Source organism: Spermophilus citellus, assembly GCF_964194105.1.
Source record: "Spermophilus citellus genome assembly, chromosome: 17".
Classification (NCBI taxonomy): Eukaryota; Metazoa; Chordata; class Mammalia; order Rodentia; family Sciuridae; genus Spermophilus; species Spermophilus citellus.
The window spans coordinates 29,921,894-29,939,361 of NC_138199.1; the positions used below are offsets into that span (position 1 = coordinate 29,921,894).

Below are 17,468 nucleotides of genomic sequence, written 5' to 3' on the forward strand. Positions count from 1 at the left end.
AAAATTTCACTGAAGCTTTAAGGCAAATGTGTAACAGTAAAAAATGAGTGTGAGTTTTAAAAGGCTTTGTTTGAAAGAGAATCATTGTAAAGTACAGTGTGACTACAGTATGCAGCAGAACAGGGGTATTTTCTTTTTTTATAACAGGTACTTTCCAGAATTGATACCAATAGTGAAGGAAATCCCTTATGATGGCTTCTGCATCTGAGCAGGGAACAGGAAATCAGAGTGGAGAAAGATAAAGGTAAATAATTCCACAGATTTCTTACACTTGACAGTTACTGTACTCACTTTGCCACTAGGGGGTAGTGAAACCAGCTCTAAACTTTATGTTGCTTAGCAGGCTCTCTAGGACTTTTGTGGAAATAATCCTCCAGAATGAAACTAGGTTTATCTTATCCGAATCCCTCAATTCTGAAGCATTCATCACTCACCCTCGGGCAGATGCTGTGATCTTATAAGTTCCTGGAACCAAGAGACGCCAGTAATCTCCATTTTTGTAACTAGTCACTGGGTGATTAATTTCAGCAACACTAATGGTGGCATTTAATATGCCCCTGCCATCAGTGCCATCAAGGACAAATCCTTTAACACCTTGATGAACCTGGATAAAGGATAAGAATACCAGATTTTAATGGTAAAGATCATCATCTAATTACTTTGGGAGCTCATATCCAAATTAACAGATTGTAATAATGTAAACAAATGGAACAAATAGGAATCTAGGATTTCAGAGTAAGGCTAAATGTAAATGCCCACTAAACAAAACATTTTAGTCTCTAAAGGCTAATTTTTTCTAGGCTAGATTTACCTATATCATGAAAATATAAATAACATTGTTTAAATTTTGGAATATTCTATTTCAAAATATAGGATATTCTACAAGAAAATAGGCCTTGGCCTCTTTAAAAAGAAAACATCATTTTTTTAAAAAATGGAAGGACTATAAGAAAGTAAAAAGAAATAATAAATGCAATATAAAAATATAGCTATAAAATTCATTTTGGGGATGAGTGTGGAAATTTGAATATGGACTAGGTGTTAGGTAATATCAAAGAATTACTATTAATTTTTGGTAATGGGTTATGGCATTTGGAGATGATATACCAGAGATAGAGGCTGAAATATTTTGGGGTAAAAAACCTGAGCACTTCCAATTTATACTGAAACAGTTTAACCAAAACTGGGTGGAAATGAGTTTCATATATAAAAAGCAAACACAGAAAAATATTAAAAATTGTTAAATTTAGGTGTAGGAATGAGTGTTTATTATACTAGTCTTATAACTTTTCTGAATGTTTACATTTTTTCAGAATAAAATGTTTTTAAATATTAGTACCGACCCCCAGACTTTATGCCGTGCCACTTAGGAAAATGATTAAAATAGAAAAGTACTAGTACAATGTATTAGATTACCCTAATTACCATAGGCATATTTCTTATAGTCTTTTACCTATAAGTTACCATGCATATCCAAATAAAAGGAAATTAATCATTTCACAGTAAATCACTGGCAATAAGAAAAAGAATAAAAATACTTACCCTATAACCCATATATCACTTGACAAACACTTTATGTTGGCCTTTGATAAGGTCAGGGTAAAGTGACCATTAGCCATTAAGAACAAAATGTCACTACCTTAATTTCTTTCTTTCTTTCTTTTTTTTTTTTTTTTTTTTTTTTTGGAGCTGTATATTGAACCCAGAGACACTTTACCATTAAGCTACATCCCCAATCCTTTTTATTTTTTGTTTTGAGACAGGATCTCACTAAGTTGCTTAGGACCTTGATAAATTGCTTAAGCTGGCCTCAAATTTGCTATCCTCCTGCCTCAGCTTCTCCAGTTGCTAGGATTATAGGCATATACCATTGCACCTCAATTATTTAATTACTTCCTTTAAATGTTTTTCCCTATAAACAAATAAACTTATTTGCATCCATGAATTTTCTACATAAATGTACTAAATAAATTGGAATACAAAGATTGGGTAAATACACTAAAACAAGTTGAAATTTAAAAGGGTATATTCTAAAATCACTACATGAAAACCATGTGTCCACACGAAAATCTTCTTGCTCTTGAAAGAAACTATACTTCACTCCTGAATAGTCACCTGCTTCATAAACTGGATTAGAGATCTTCGATTCTGTTCCCAAAACCTTGGCAGATCTTTCTCAAATGGGTATTTCACACAACCTAGTTCAATAGTTACTTCAAAGCAATTTGTATGTAAATAGTTCCAGTCCTGCATACCACCTAAAGGACAAAAAAATTAAAATAAGTTACTCTGAAGGTCTAAATAGTTCAGTTCTTAAAAGGCAGGATGAGTACCTAGTAAAAAAGCCAAATTCATTTTGGATCTGCACTGGCTGAAAAACAATAATGGCATTCATAGGAGGGCTCTTTGACGCTTGTGGTCCAGGCAAAACATCTGGAATCTATGTTTAAGAAGAATTCAAGTGTAGCTTATATTCTTCCTACTGGTAAATGTAAGGTCCTTTACAATAGCCAGAAGTCAAGTACAACACTTATTATTAAGTTAAAGTGCATTACTTTTGCTCAAAAGTCAAAAAGCACCAAATTCAAAATAGCTGAAAAGGTTATTTGAATGTTTTAAACTATTTAAACAATTGTGGGAGGGTCCTAGGAATTGAACCTATGGGTGAGCTACCACTGAGCTATATTCTCAGTCCTTTTGATTTTTTATTTTAAGACAGGGTCTTGTTAAGTTGCCCAGGCTGACCTCAAATTTGTGATTCTCCTGCCTTAGCCTCCCAAGTTACTGGAATAACAGACATATACCATTGCAACCTAGCTAAACAATATTTTTTAAAAGAGTGATTTTCTCTCAAAATTAAAAAAGATTAGAAAAGTAGAAAGTCCAAGTTTTAAGGCCTTGATAATCTTTACCTGGGACATTATACCAGTTAGCTCCATTTGTTATTCCATGAGGAAAATATTCATTAGGGTATATATTCTTGCAAGGTCTGCCTTGAAACATCTGGGAATTTTCCTGGGGGGAGAGAAAAAAGAATCTTTATTTGTATTTGTTAGTGTCCCCATCAAAAAAAAAAAAAAATAGGAAAGATATAGGAAAATAATAAAAGTGACTACAATAGGTTATGTAAGGGGGTAGGAGGTGAGGAGATGGGGCCATAGGAAGCACTGAGACTTTTTAATGTATAATTTTCTATGCCAGAGTTTGACTATGTGAATTTATTTTTCAAAATCAAAATTATCAGGGCTGGGGTTGTGGCTCAGTGGCAGAGTACTTGCCTTGCACATGTGAGGCACTGGGTTTGATGCTCAGAACCAAATAAAAATAAATAAACAAAATAAAGGTATTGTGTCCATCTATTAACTAAATTTTTTTAAAAAACTGGCTCATATTCATATATTCATCTCATATCTTCAAGGAACTTGAAAGAAAAGACAACACACATACAAAGTGGAATAAGCAGCTTTCCCTGACATATAGGGGAACTAAGATGGGTCATCTGTGCTTTGCCTGCACAATGTACAATTATCCTATTACAACAGGTTATATATTTTCTTCCCTTAAGTCAGTACTCTTTGAAACAGTTTGTGTCTTTGTGTTCTCAGCATCTAGCCCAATGTCTGGCATCCAGTACATGTACAATTGCTTATTCAATGAAGGGGAAGAAAAACTGCCATGGAGACACAAATAAATGCTACTGGAATCCAGAGGACAGAAATATTACTTCTTACTAAAGTGGCAAGGGAAGTTTCCTGGAAGAAATTAAGATTTGAGAGATGATCAAAAATTCACTTCTTTCTATTGGAAATAGAAAAAAGAAAAGTGTGAAGAAAAGAATAATAATTTCCCATTTCCCCACCACCTTGAGAATTAACCTTTTAAATTTAAAATATATGAATAGTCCCCTTCCAGAAATTTAATATACCAATTAAAGACTGGTGATCTCATAACACTCGGTAATAATTGTACACATACTTGCTTTTGCTTTGCTTTTTTTTTGGCAGGGAGGGGATTGAGTCTAAGGATGCTTTGCCACTGAGCTACATCCCCAGTCCTTTTTATTTTTTATTTTGAGACAGGATCTCACTAAATTGCTGAGGCTGGTCTTGAATCTGCAATCCTCCTAACTCAGTCTCCAGAGCTGCTGGTTTTACAGGCATGTGCTACTGTGCCCAGCTTGTACATATGCTCTTTTGTTTTCTGGTTTTCCAGGAAAGGCTTGTACAATGATCTTCTGTGCCTCTATCTTTATCTACATTTCCGTCAATAGCTATCTATCCATCCATCTAATTATATTATACACACACACACACACACACACACATATTAGTGTACCATTGGACTAATATGCATATTATGTTTTAAAACTTTTATTGAATCAATGATCTGTACTACAATTGATGGCATCTTAGAATTGAGGAAATATAATTTTATACACCTAATAGAATAGGACACAGCACAGGTACATTTCAATAGATGATAGGGGCTTCAGAAATGTGGAAATGAGGATAAATTAATAATCACTGAGATAATCATAATAAATACTACTTATTGAGTGTTTATTTAATGCCAGTCATATACTTTCTATAATATGTATATTATAAATGTGGATAAAATTTTAAATTTAAAGAATATATTTAAAAATATAAATAGAATATCTAACATTCTTCTTGCATCTTAATGGATCATCTAGTATAAAGCTAACTCTGGACACCACAGTTCTAAGACAGTAACGAATAACACTTTGACTTTCTTCAAAGTGACATTTTGATGGATGACATGATATATTAATGGTTCTAGGAGGCTTATTCTACAAACCAAGGGGCAAAGTATAATCTTTTCAAAAAGACAGTACTGAGAAAACTGAAAATCCACATGCAAAAGAATGAATCTAGACCTTTTCCTCACATTGTATCCCAAAATTAGCTCAAGATGGATCATAAACCTGAATGTATAAACTATAAATACTTAGGAAAAAATAGGAATAACCTTTATTTCCTAGATATTACACCAAAAGCACAAATGTCAAAAAAAATAGATAATTTGGACACCATCAACTTTCTTTTATTCTGTCTGTCCCCTTCTTCCTTTGTTTTCATTTTTTGACTATTTGTAGTAAAGATTTTGTTTCATATTCTCAATACATGTTTGGGTATAATTAATCTATTTGGAGTGCCAATTTATAATTTTCTTCTGCTTCTTGATTGCTTTTTGGTAATAAGAGGGTTTCCTTGTTTATATGTGTAAAATTTTATTTCCTGACTTTTTGCAATAGTTTTCATGAACTTTATCTTCCTCTTGTTCATTTTTATGATATTGGGCTATTTTACATGATTCCTAGTTTAATGATGCCCTTTTCTTTCATAATTAGTAAAGGTACTTCAGTGTGATTTTTTTTGTTTGGGTGTTAAGGGTGAAATTATAAGGCCTTGAACTTTACAGGTCTTTTTCTGACTTGTAAAACCCTACATTTACCCCTTTTTTCATCTTCTTTTCCTCTTCACCATCTAATTGCCAAAGGGCATCTTATTATTTCTTTCTTTCTTTTTTCTTTTTTTTGTTTTCTTCCTCTAACAGGAGCTATGAGTTTGGAAGATTTCCCTTTAAATGTACTCGTCCTTTTAAACTGCTTATCCCTTTAAATCACACCAGTTCCTTTAAGTTGTGTGCATTTTGAAATCTCTTTCTAGTACTTCAGTGCTCTTATCTGCTCAGCTCCTTTTTTAATATTTTTGGCTCTAGAACATATGTAATGTGCAGTCATTCCAAATCACCTTTAAGCCCACCCTCATTAGCCCCCCTCTCTGTCTTCTCCATAGATTTTCACAGTCAGCTTTTCCTTACCACAAAGCTGCATGCCAGGATAAAGGTGAAACCAGCACATGGCAGATCATGTAGGGATTTCCTGATTTTTTTTTTAAATTCACAGTTATTTTGCAGTTTCAGGATCTTTTGTAATACCAAGGACAGAATTTTGGTAGCTGTAAAGTCATTTTATATTATTTTGGGAAAAATTCTGGGAGATTGACTGCTACATATCCATTACTGTCTTTGGCCACTTAGAAGTCTCCCCAAATTATTTATTTTTGAGAAATTTGGCAGCACAAGGATAAAAAATTATGGAAAGGTATCTTTATGGTGTTTATTAAGGCTAATGGAAAATATTATTTTTAGGTAAGCTGCTTATTAGCCAAGGGGGGAAAAAAGGCCGTGAGTAAAGACTGGGGACTTTAATGATCACCTATCCCATTAATAGAAGATATGAAGGCTTAAGATTTCAGAGAAGGCAGGATGCAGTACGATCAAGAAATGAACGAGAATAAGAGTAGGACACACACAAATAGTAATGGAAAAGGCAGAATCTACATGAACTCATACCAAGTTACTCAGAGTTGTATTTTAGCTCAATGCAAAGTGATCTCCCGAGAGTAAGAGGAGTGGAACTAGAACAGTAGAGGATGAAGGCTTAGAACCACCATAGGGTCAGAAGAGCCAAATATGAAATGCTTCCAACTAGGATTGAAGGCTCAGCTAGGGTTAGAGAGCATATATATGGAGTGTAGCAAATTGCCATGACTCTATGACTATTCTGGGTTACACTTATCGGGATGGAGAAGAGAGCTGGTGGCAACTACTGAGGATTGGATATTGGGAAGGCAGATATATCAAAGAGGTGTACAAGATCCACCATTACTGAAGATACATCCATGGGCCCAGGCTGGGTAGAAAGGGAAATCAAAAAGTTCAATTGTCTTAAGAAAGAAAAGCTAAGGAACCATAAAGCTCAATGGAGTTGAAAAGCAAAATCATGAAAATTAACACAGAATGTGATGGGAATATGTGCAGAATCTGATCACTTAATTTGGATTTCAATGATTGAAACAATATCCATTCTTCTGCTATTACTCTACTTGTGTCCTTCCAAAAAAATGGTATGCCCAAACAGAAGGAAATAAATCCTTAAGGTGAAATCCACAGCTGTGCTCTTCTATTAGCAACTCTGAATAATCTCATAATGTTCACTCAGAGAGGATGAAGAAGGAGGAATGATAAAAGGCTGTGATTTTAAAAGAGCTGCAGTAATAATCTTCATTATATATAATTAATAAATCACAGACTAAATCAGTAGATCCAAAACTAAAATTAATATGCCTACCCAAGCCCCAACTTTGAACATGTTTTCTAAGAAATATTTTTAAATGAAATTTTCACACACACACACACACACACACACACACAAATTTTAACATTTCTGGTTGGTAAACAAATCTATGTTAATTATAGGAAATTTAGAAGACACTGAAACTTCTGCCTGCTTTCCTGTGCTATATACTACTATAGGATTTAAAATATATTAAACCAGTCATTAGCAATTTTTTTTTTCTGTAAAGGGCAAGACAGTAAAATTTTAGGCTTTACAGATCCAAAAGTCTCTGTTGCAACTACTCAATTTGTCCTCTGAAATCTACTAAGATGGCTGCAAGGTTTTACTTCTTGAGTTTGTTAACATGGTGAATTACACTGACTTATTTTCAGATGTTAAAGGAAAAAGCAGCTACACAATCTATAAAAGTATGTATATACTATATATCTGTATGCCAATAAAACTTACAAAAACAAATGGTGGGCTACATTTGGCTCTAGACCTGTAGTTCATCAATCCTCCACTTTAGCCTCATTTACTGGACTTACAACTTAAATGTCTGTCAAATGAAATAAACTAGCATGTATATATTCCAGGTACTATTCTAAAAACCATAACTAAAAAGACATTACCTGTTAAAGGCTAATGGAGAAATGCATATAGCATGTCCAAAAGTGAGATGGGAAACAGAATAAAAAGGCCAAAGGCTGACTGAAAGGAGTCATGGAAGGCTTAAAAAAGAAAGCACTTGACTTACAGAACCTATTTTAAAGCATTTTTTAAATGAATTAATTCTATAGCATTTGATGCTCAAACACAAACCTACCTTGGAATAAGAAAGTGCTATTTGTTGAAACACAGCATCATCTGGTGATTTACTATAAATGGCAAGCCCTTGTTCATCATCATCAAAAGGGTAGTTTACCACCAAAGAACCTATAAGGGAAAAGAGGAAATACATTATGTTACAGGTTTCAAGATGGATCATTAAGATAAAGTTAAGTTTTTCACAATACTGTCAGAGACAGGAAATCAATAAAATTTCACCATGACTAATATTAATATAAATGAAAAATAAAGAGTAGAGGTATGGGGGTTGGGTTTGTAGCTCAGTGGTAAAGCACTTGCCTAGCATGTGTAAGGCCCTGGGTTTGATTCTCAGCACCACATAATAAATCACATAATAAATAAAATAAAGGTCCATTGACAACTAAAAAATATTTTTTAAAAAAGTAGGGGTATGGTTCAGTGGTAGCACTTGCCTAGCAATGTGCAAAGCCTAGATTCAATCCCTAGGAACCTGGAAAAAGGAAAAATACAGCAATTTCCTAAATAAAAATCAAAGTAGGCAAGTGAGAAGGTAAATAGCTATGCATGATACCTAAACGGTGCCTTCACTAGAAAGGTCTTGGGAATTTATCTGAATTTACTCTTGTAATTTACCTGTCAAAGCTGAAACTAGACGTATACAATTTTATTTTTATAATATTTAAGACCAGAAAAATAGAGCAAATTTTGATAATTTTTTAGTAAAATTTAGACATTTTAATAGAGTTTTAAAATAAGAGACCTTTGAGATCCAACTAATCCATCCCCCTCATTTTGGAGATATGGAGTCTAAACTAGAGAAGTTAAATGACTTATGAATCTTATGGAAAGTAGAGCCAGCGCTTCTCCCCCCAACAACTAAAAATTTCTCCTATTGTGCTACTAGAAATTACTCAATTGGAGTTACATCATATGACTTCTTCTGACCTAAGATAAAGAAGTGATACTTCAGAACATGTAAAGGATATCAACTCCCTTCAAGCATCCCACAAGGCATAAAGTGGTTAGGGTGTTTCTTAGGCAAAACCTCTGAGCTACACATGTTCACTCTCCTTCCACAGAACTGTATCTTTTACTTCCCTATAGTCACATTGTTTTCTTTGTCCACATGTCCACTTATTATACCTTCTATTGATCCATTCATCTTTGCCCTTTTTTAATATGCTACATTAAAGGAATGGGAATAAAGGGAATAGAATATTCAACTTCATTTCAGGAAGTAATCCTGTAATAATAAATGCTAATATACATTCACAGGAAAAAAATTAAATAAACAGTATAAAGAACTGTGCTCTTGGGCTAGGGTTATGTAGCTCAGAGGTGGAGCGCTTGCCTAGCACATGTGAGGCACTGGGTTCAGATCCTCAGCACCATATAAAAAATAAATAAATAAGGTGAAAAAATTTTTCTTTCAAACCCTAAATAGCTCTAACAAGAACAAGATACTTTAGCACCTCTTCTGACTAAAATTTTAACTTCTCAAAAACATGGAATTTTATCTTGGATCCATGGCCCATATGTAAAAATTCAAAAAAAAATTCAAACAAAAAAAATCAGCATCAACTTCTATTCACTACTTTCAAATAGCTAATTTTCTTCTCTCTCTCTCTCTCACTCTCTTCTCTCTCTCTCTCTCTCTCTCTTTTGTACCAGGGATTGAACCTAGAGGCATTTAACCACTAAGTCACATCCCCAGGCCTTTTTTATATTTTATTTAGAGAGAGGGTCTCACTGAGTTGCTTAGGGCCTTGTTAAGTTGATGAGACTGGCTTTGAACTCACGATCCTCCTCCCTCAGCCTCCTGGGCCTCTGGGATTACAGGCATGTGCCAACACACCCAGCTCAAGTGGCTAATTTTCTAAAGTTTAAAAAAAGTGGGGTCATAAAAGACTTAATATTAGCCAGGCAACTTGGGAGGCTGAGGCAGGAGGATTACAAGTTCAAGACCAGCCTCAGCAACATAGCAAGGCCCTAGGCAACTTAGTGAGATCCTGTCTCTAAATAAACTACAAAAAAAGGGCTGAGGATGTGGCTTAGAGGTTAAGTACCCTTGGGTTCAATCCCTGGTACAAAAAAAGAAAAAGAAAAGTATAGGTAAATGGACCAACTCGGTCAAATGAATGAAGAAGCTGCAGGGGGATACTGATTCCAAGTTACCACATATCAGATGGTCATAAGAACTGTATAGATTGCTATATGGCAGTGTCCCTGACTCTGCTGAATAGCAAACAGTTAGGATGTAGTATGTGCATGAAACTTGCTTTGAATAGAATTTTATTTCTTTTTGAAAGAAAACAGAGTTCACTACTGCTGACAGCAATTTTTTTTAGCTGCTTACTTGTGCTACATTTCCCAAATGATGTTATTTTCATGAAAATGTTGATTTCATTGTCATATGACACAGAATGAAAAGCCAAATCAACTCTTCTATTAATTTTAAGAACAAAGCCTGTTTTCCAGTGGAGAACATAAACAGTGGATAACATTCCAAAACTATTTTGCTTGCCTAGTATTCTTTCTAGGACTGAAGAGCCTATAAGTCCTGTTGAACGTTAAAACTTCTATACAATATAATAAGAGCGCACCATTCTGCTAAGAAGGGACTCATGCTAAGCTCCATGAGTCCTGAGGAAGATAATTCCATTTTTTCAATATTTATGCAGAATACAAGAAAAGAGGACACAGAGTTTAAGTTAGATATAGAGAATTTCTCTCCATTGAAGATGGTTGTGAATTGTAATATGGAGTCTGTTAAAAAAAGATTTTATCCATTCACCAAATACTTATTGGACAGAGTGCTAAGCAAGTGATTTAAGGATGATTAAGATATGATTTTCATAATAAGGAGCTTCATCATGTGCTTTAAAATTAAAGGTATGTCCCATGAGCCTAATATATAGCAAATGTACCTAGTATAGGCACAAGTTAAACAATATCTCCTTTCAAGGTGTTCTGCCCTCAGCAAAGATAGAAATTAACATCCTATGTAAACCCTTATAGCAGTAATTATGGGTACACATAGGTGGCGAATCCAAAACACTTCTCAGTGGAGGGAATACATAACAGGAGCCTTGAGAATGAGCCTTAGAAGAGGTGACATTAGTATTTTTTTTTACTTAACCAACCTTGATATAAGAGCAAAAAATAAAAATCCTCAATACAAAATAAATAAATAAAAGGAGCCAGACACAAAAGGATAAATATTGTATGGTTTCATTTACATGAAAAATTCAGAACAGATAAATCTACAGAGAGAGAACAGATGGTTGGTTCCCTAACATTGAAGGGAGGGGAGAATGGGAAGGAATTGCTTAACAGGTATGCCGTTTCATTTGGGGTCCTGGAGGTGTTTTGGAACAGATTTTTCAATTGTGAATGTACTAATTGACACTGGAATTTTTCACTTTAAAATAGTTCATCAAGAATTCATGACAATTTTAAAAAATTGGTATCAAAATTTATAAAAAGGAAATCTTACTTTTTCCTATATCTTTCAAAATTCTAAATTGTTAAGTTGGCAGTGAAGGGAATCAAAATATAGCACTCAAAATATATTACTCTGGCTCATTATTTTGAGTTGAAGACAATTGGGAAACAGGAGACATAGGAGGGGCTTTGTGCTCTCCTCATTTCTGCCTAGGTGCCTGGTATAAATTTCTGGTGAGAAAGCTACCTTCTGGGTACAAGGAAAAAGAAAACATTCTTACCATTAGAGACAACAAGTCAAAGCCAAGACAAGTGTACACAAACAAATCTTACTAAAACAACCCCTATCTTCCATAAGTTTACCCATGTATTTCCCAGTAAGTTTCCTACAATTTACTGCCCCCAGAAGCCCAAATATCTTTCCTTTGACTAGACACTTTTCACAACATATCACATAATTGCTAAAGTCTAACTGCTATTTCTTTTGGAGCTTTACTTTTTTCCTATGAAGCCTCCCCCATCCCCTATGCCACAATAAAAATATTAACATCAAACAAAATTCATATGCTTTCCTCCTGTTAAACTGTTAATTACCTGTTAATCACAAATTTCAGCTGACAAACCTAAGCGAGTAGAGAAGGGTTTTACCTCTACGAAAGAAAGAAAGAAAGAAAGAAAGAAAGAAAGAAAGAAAGAAAGAAAGAAAGAAAGAGAGAAAAATATATTTTGTTCTTTTTAATTTCTGTGCTAAGATTTTAGAATCATATAAGAATTCTTAAGGTGAGAAAACAAAATATGTCATGGAAAGAAAAACATCCACATGATTGAATATGCCTGTGTCTCAACTATATGCAAGGACTTGATAGGATATCTGTAAATATATCCTGAAATATAACTATTATTGAATTTTTGGATTTAGCTAACATGACAAATGAATTATTCTGAAAATATTTTTAAAAATTCAAAATGAAAAATATTTTCTATCAAACATAGCATAAGATATTCAAAACATCAAAAATTTATTTTGCAAGCCAGGATGTAACTTTACAACTCCAATACAACTATCTTAGAACAGCCCATGATTACTAACTGTAGAATTATTTTTTCTTCTACTGGTAATCTTCGAAAGCAATTTTTAGAGAATCTCAATTTACTTCCTAAATCTAAATATTCATAAATATGTACTATTATTCTAAAAAGAAGGTTACTATATTATTTAACTATAATATTTAACCATCACTTACTATCTGGTTTAGAACATTTTCATGACTCCAAAAAGAAACCCCAGAACCCATTAGCAGTCACTCCCCTTCTCCTTCTCACTCCAACCCAAGGCAACTACTAATCTACTTTCTGTCTTGATGGATTTGCCTGTTCTAAACATTTCAAATCTAAATATCCATAAATATGTACTATTATTCTAAAAGAAAGTTACTCTATATGCTATCAAATCTCAGTTGCAATGCTTCTTTTGGACAGTCCAACAAATGTTCACACCAAGTTTCTTCCCTGTTGTCCGCAGGGCTATGTTTTCACTCTTTCTTTTTTAAAAAAATAGCTTTATTGATATAATTTACATACCATATGACTCACCCATTTAAAGGTTTTTAGAGTACTCACAGGGTTATACACCCATCACTTACTGTCTGGTTTAGAACATTTTCATCCCACTTCAATCTAATGTATGAAGTATGATATGTCAAGAGCTTTGTAATGTTGTGAACAACCAATAAAAAAAAATATTTTGAGTAAAAAAAAAAAAAATAGAACATTTTCATGACTCCAAAAAGAAACCCCAGTCACTCCCATTCTTCTTCTCACTCCAACCCAAGGCGACTACTTTCTGTCTTGATGGATCTGCCTATTCTAAACATTTCAAATAAATGTGATCATATTATATGTGACTGGCTTCTGTCACCATAATGTTTTTCATGGTTCATCTATGGCTCAAAATAGAGGTAAAACCACCACCCGACTCTGACTCCAACTCTGGCCCTTGCTGCCACCATGGGGGGCAGTCAGGATCCAAAGGAAGCAGAGCAATTGAGGAAGCTGTTTATTGGTGGTCTGAGCTTTGAAACTACAGATGATAGTTTAAGAGAACATTTTGAGAAATGGGGCACACTCACAGATTGTGTGATAATGAGAGACCCCCCAAACAAAATGTTTCAGGGCTTTGATTTTGTGACTTACTCTCGTGTTAAAGAGGTAGAAGTGGCAATGTGCGCTCAGCCACACAAGGTTGACGAGAGTGTAGTGGAACCAAAGAGAGCTGTTTCTACAGAGGATTCTGTAAAGCCTGGTGCCCATCTAACAGTGAAGAAACTTTCTGTTGGTGGTATTGAAGAAGATACGAAGAATATAATTTGAGAGATTACTTTGAAAAGTACGGCAAGATTGAAACCATAGAAGTTATGGAAAACAGGCAAAATGGGAAAAAGGGAGGATTTGCTTTTGTAAGTTTTGATAATCATGTTTCAGTTGACAAAATTGTTGTTCAGAAATACTACACTATTTAAAAATGTGGATGTGTAACCAATGTGATTCTGCAATCTGTATTTGGGGTAAAAATGGAAGTTCATAACCCACTTGATTCTAATGTATGAAATATGATATGTCAAGAGCTTTGTAATGTTGTGAACAACCAATTAAAAAAAAAGAAAGAAATACTACACTATTTATAAGCATAATTGTGAAGTGCAAAGGGCCCTTTCTAAACAAGAGATACAGTTTGCTGGGTCACAAAGAGGTTATGAAGGTGGATCTGGCAACTTTATGGGTCGGGAGGAAACTTTGGAGGTGGTGGAGGTAACTTTAGCTGTGGTGGAAACTTTTGGTGGAAGAGGGGCTATGGTGGTCGAGGTAGTAGCAGCAGAGGTAGTTACAGAGGAAGTGATGGTGGATAAAATGGATTTGGAGGTGATGGTGGCAACTAGGGTGATGGTCCTGGTTATAGCAGTAGAGGAGGCTATGGTAGTGGTGGACCAGAATATGGAAACCAAGGTGGTGGATATGGCAGTGGAGGAAGAGGATATAATGGTTACAACAAAGGAGGAAATTTTGGTGGTGGGAACTATAATGATTTTGGAAATTACAGTGTACAACAGCAATCAAATTAGGAACCCATGGGGGGGGGGCAGTTTTGGTGGGAAAAGTTCTGGCAGTCCCTAAGGTAGTGGTTATGGATCTGGTGGTGGAAGTGGTGGATATGGTCAAAGGAGGTTTTAAAAACAGCAGAAAAGGCCCACATTTCTTAGAAGCAGAGAGAGCAAGGAGTTGTCAGGAAAACTGCAACTTTGAGATAGTCATCCCAAATGCATTAGAGGAACTGTAAAAATCTGCCACAAAGGAATGATGATCAATAGTCAGAAAAGTTACTGCAGCTTAAATAGGAAACCTTTCTTATTCAGTGCTTTCATAGCCACAGTTTGGAAAAAGTGCAGCTATTGATTAATGCAATGTAGTTTCAAATAGATGTACATTTCTGAGGTCCTTCATCTGTTGTAGCTTTGTCTCTTTCTTTTTCTTTCCATTACATCGGTATATTGCCCTGTAAGTTGTGGTAGGTGGTACCAGGAATAAAAATTAAGGAATTTTAAACTTTTCAATATTTATGTAGTTCAGTTTTTCTACATTTTAGTTCAGAAACTTTAACAAATTGCAGTTTTCAAAATGTTTCCTTGTGAGTTAACAGTAAAGAAGATTACTGTTAATTACTATTTTGTTAAAGTTTAAATGTAAAGAAACATCAGCTGACTTGCAATATAAGAGGAACCTATTCTCCCATTTCCAAACCATGACATGAATGGGCACTGGCTGATTCATGGAGAGAATAGACATTTGTTTGTTTGAAATGGGTTTAGATAAATAGGATTGGGTATTTAAATTAGCATATTTGTGAACTTAATAGCACTAAGATTACCTTCAAATGAAAAATCTCAATATTCCTATTTAGTTTTTGTTCATTTTCTTTCACAATGGAATCATGATTTTAGTGTGATAGATTTGCTGAGCTCTGCTGTATTTAGAACATCTCTGTTCTACATTTATCTTGGTCACATTTAAACTGCTGCTATAGTTTTTGGGTGTAAAGAATGTCTGCCGCCCTCTATTTAAATTCTGAAAAAGGGTAGTGGATGTTTTCCTCCCTCCCACCTTAAAAACCATTGTTAAATTTTTAAGATATGGGTCCATTAAGCCTACTACATTGGAGCCAATTAGTGGGTACTTGCTTTTGTTTTATTTTTAAAGGACATGAGGCCCACACATCTTGACTTGTTTTCCTTGATTTAATTTTTTTTCCCCCTGATAAAGCTTTCATAGCAAGAGAATAAAAATCATGCTACTGAACCCTAACTGGCTGGCACGCTTTCATGGTTTTACCCAATACATTTTGCTGAATAAACCAAGGATAGTTTAGGTACAATTGTACAAAATAACTTGATGCAGCAGAAATATAGTACCGTTGCTTAGTACAAGCTTCTCACTTCCCAAAGACCTGAATTCCAAATTTAGATAGCTTGAGTTCTTATTTAAATTCCCAAAGAATACATTGTTATTCCTGTGTATACTTCAGCCTAAGTTATGTTGGTGTGAATTATCGATTTGTTTGGAAGACCATGGTTGAGAAGAGTTATAGATAACAAGGTTATATATACAAAATATTTTACTGTTTTGCACCAGCTAGTGCTTAAAATTTCATTCACACCCTAAAAAAAAAGAAAGAAAGAAAAAGTTTCATCTATGTTGTTGCATGCATCAGTACTTGATTTCTTTTCATGCCAAATAATAATCCTTTGTGACTATATCACATTTTATCCATTTCTCAGTTAATGGTTGCTTGGGTTGTTTCTACTTTTTAGTTATTATAAATAATGTTCAATGAACATTAATGTACAAGTTTGTGTACATGTTTTTAGTTCTCTTAGGTACTGATACCTTTGTCCTTATTCACACAATTGTAGCTGAACTTTATGATAATTTTCAATGTTGGCCTCTCATTCTATTCAACTGATCTATTCCGACTGAATGATGTGGAGGTATATAAGCTTGGACCCTCCTACATGAGAATGAGGTCACTATGCTATAGTTAATGATATATACATACATACATTATCTATCTATCTATCTATATCTATATCTATCTATCTATCTATATATATACACACATACACACACACAAACACACACACACACACACACACACACACACACATATATATATGTAGCAAGTGAAAGATAAAAGAATGTCAAAATGTAAGCTTACATTGAAGAGTTTATGAAATTCTAGAAAGAAAATAAGACTAAACATTTGGATCTATTAGTGTTTGATGTTTATGAATGACAAAGCATGTTATCAAGTTTCAAGTGTGAGAAATAAATATAAAACATCTGAAGAACTGCTAGAGGAAGAGGATGGGGAGGATGATGACAAGAGAGTAGGGGTGAAGAGGAGGGAGGATGGAAAGAGGAAGAAGAAAGCAGAGAGATGAAGAGAGAAGAGAAAGGAAAAGAGAAATGTGGAAGAGTAAAGGGTTGTAGAGGGAAAAGAAAGAAGAAGGGGAGGAAGGAGAAAAATAAGGCAGGGAAAAAGTCAGGAAATTGGCCTAAAAAGTAATGAGAAAATATCGTTATTGCTATCTGCCATGGAAGCAGTAACAGAATATTCATTTTAAGAAAACCTAAGACTATAAACAGATAAAATTTCACCATGGTTTTCAAATGCTCTCAAGAAGAACTAATTAATGGACTATAAAGTTTCCATACCTCCATGCAGGTTTGCAGACAGGACAAATGGATAGGACTTCATCCAGCTCATGACAGCAATAGTTTCTGGTTGGGTAGGATCTGTGATCTGAACAAATTGGTCCGGGAAATTTCGGTTCAGGTCAAAGTTGTTGCTGTTGTTTCTGCCAATTCCACTTCCTGAATCTCCTGTGGGATAAAAGAATAAAATTTAAGTCATGATACTTACATTTTAATCCAACCCATACTGCTTCAGCTATCTTAATTCAAAGGTAACTATGAACACACCAGGTATCACTATTATCAATCCCACTGTGTTTAAAAT

The 17,468-nt window shown here is 34.5% G+C and overlaps 1 protein-coding gene and 1 pseudogene across 3 annotated transcripts in view; one reads left to right on the forward strand and one right to left on the reverse strand.

Annotated features, from left to right (window-relative positions):
* CPD (carboxypeptidase D) overlaps nucleotides 1-17,468 on the reverse strand; it is a 70,575-nt gene that overhangs the window by 15,762 nt on the left and 37,345 nt on the right. For both annotated transcript variants that reach the window (XM_081270985.1, XM_081270986.1), the window contains exons 7-11: nucleotides 17,165-17,332; nucleotides 7,971-8,080; nucleotides 2,913-3,015; nucleotides 2,116-2,258; nucleotides 435-604 (exon numbers count right to left, since the gene is read on the reverse strand). In XM_081270985.1, the coding sequence (XP_081127111.1) occupies nucleotides 435-604; nucleotides 2,116-2,258; nucleotides 2,913-3,015; nucleotides 7,971-8,080; nucleotides 17,165-17,332 (694 nt within the window). The remainder of the gene's footprint in view (nucleotides 1-434; nucleotides 605-2,115; nucleotides 2,259-2,912; nucleotides 3,016-7,970; nucleotides 8,081-17,164; nucleotides 17,333-17,468) is intronic.
* On the forward strand, nucleotides 13,406-14,626 carry LOC308635475 (heterogeneous nuclear ribonucleoprotein A3-like; annotated as a pseudogene). The gene is made up of 3 exons: nucleotides 13,406-13,921; nucleotides 14,084-14,234; nucleotides 14,355-14,626. The product of its transcript is annotated as a heterogeneous nuclear ribonucleoprotein A3-like (transcript).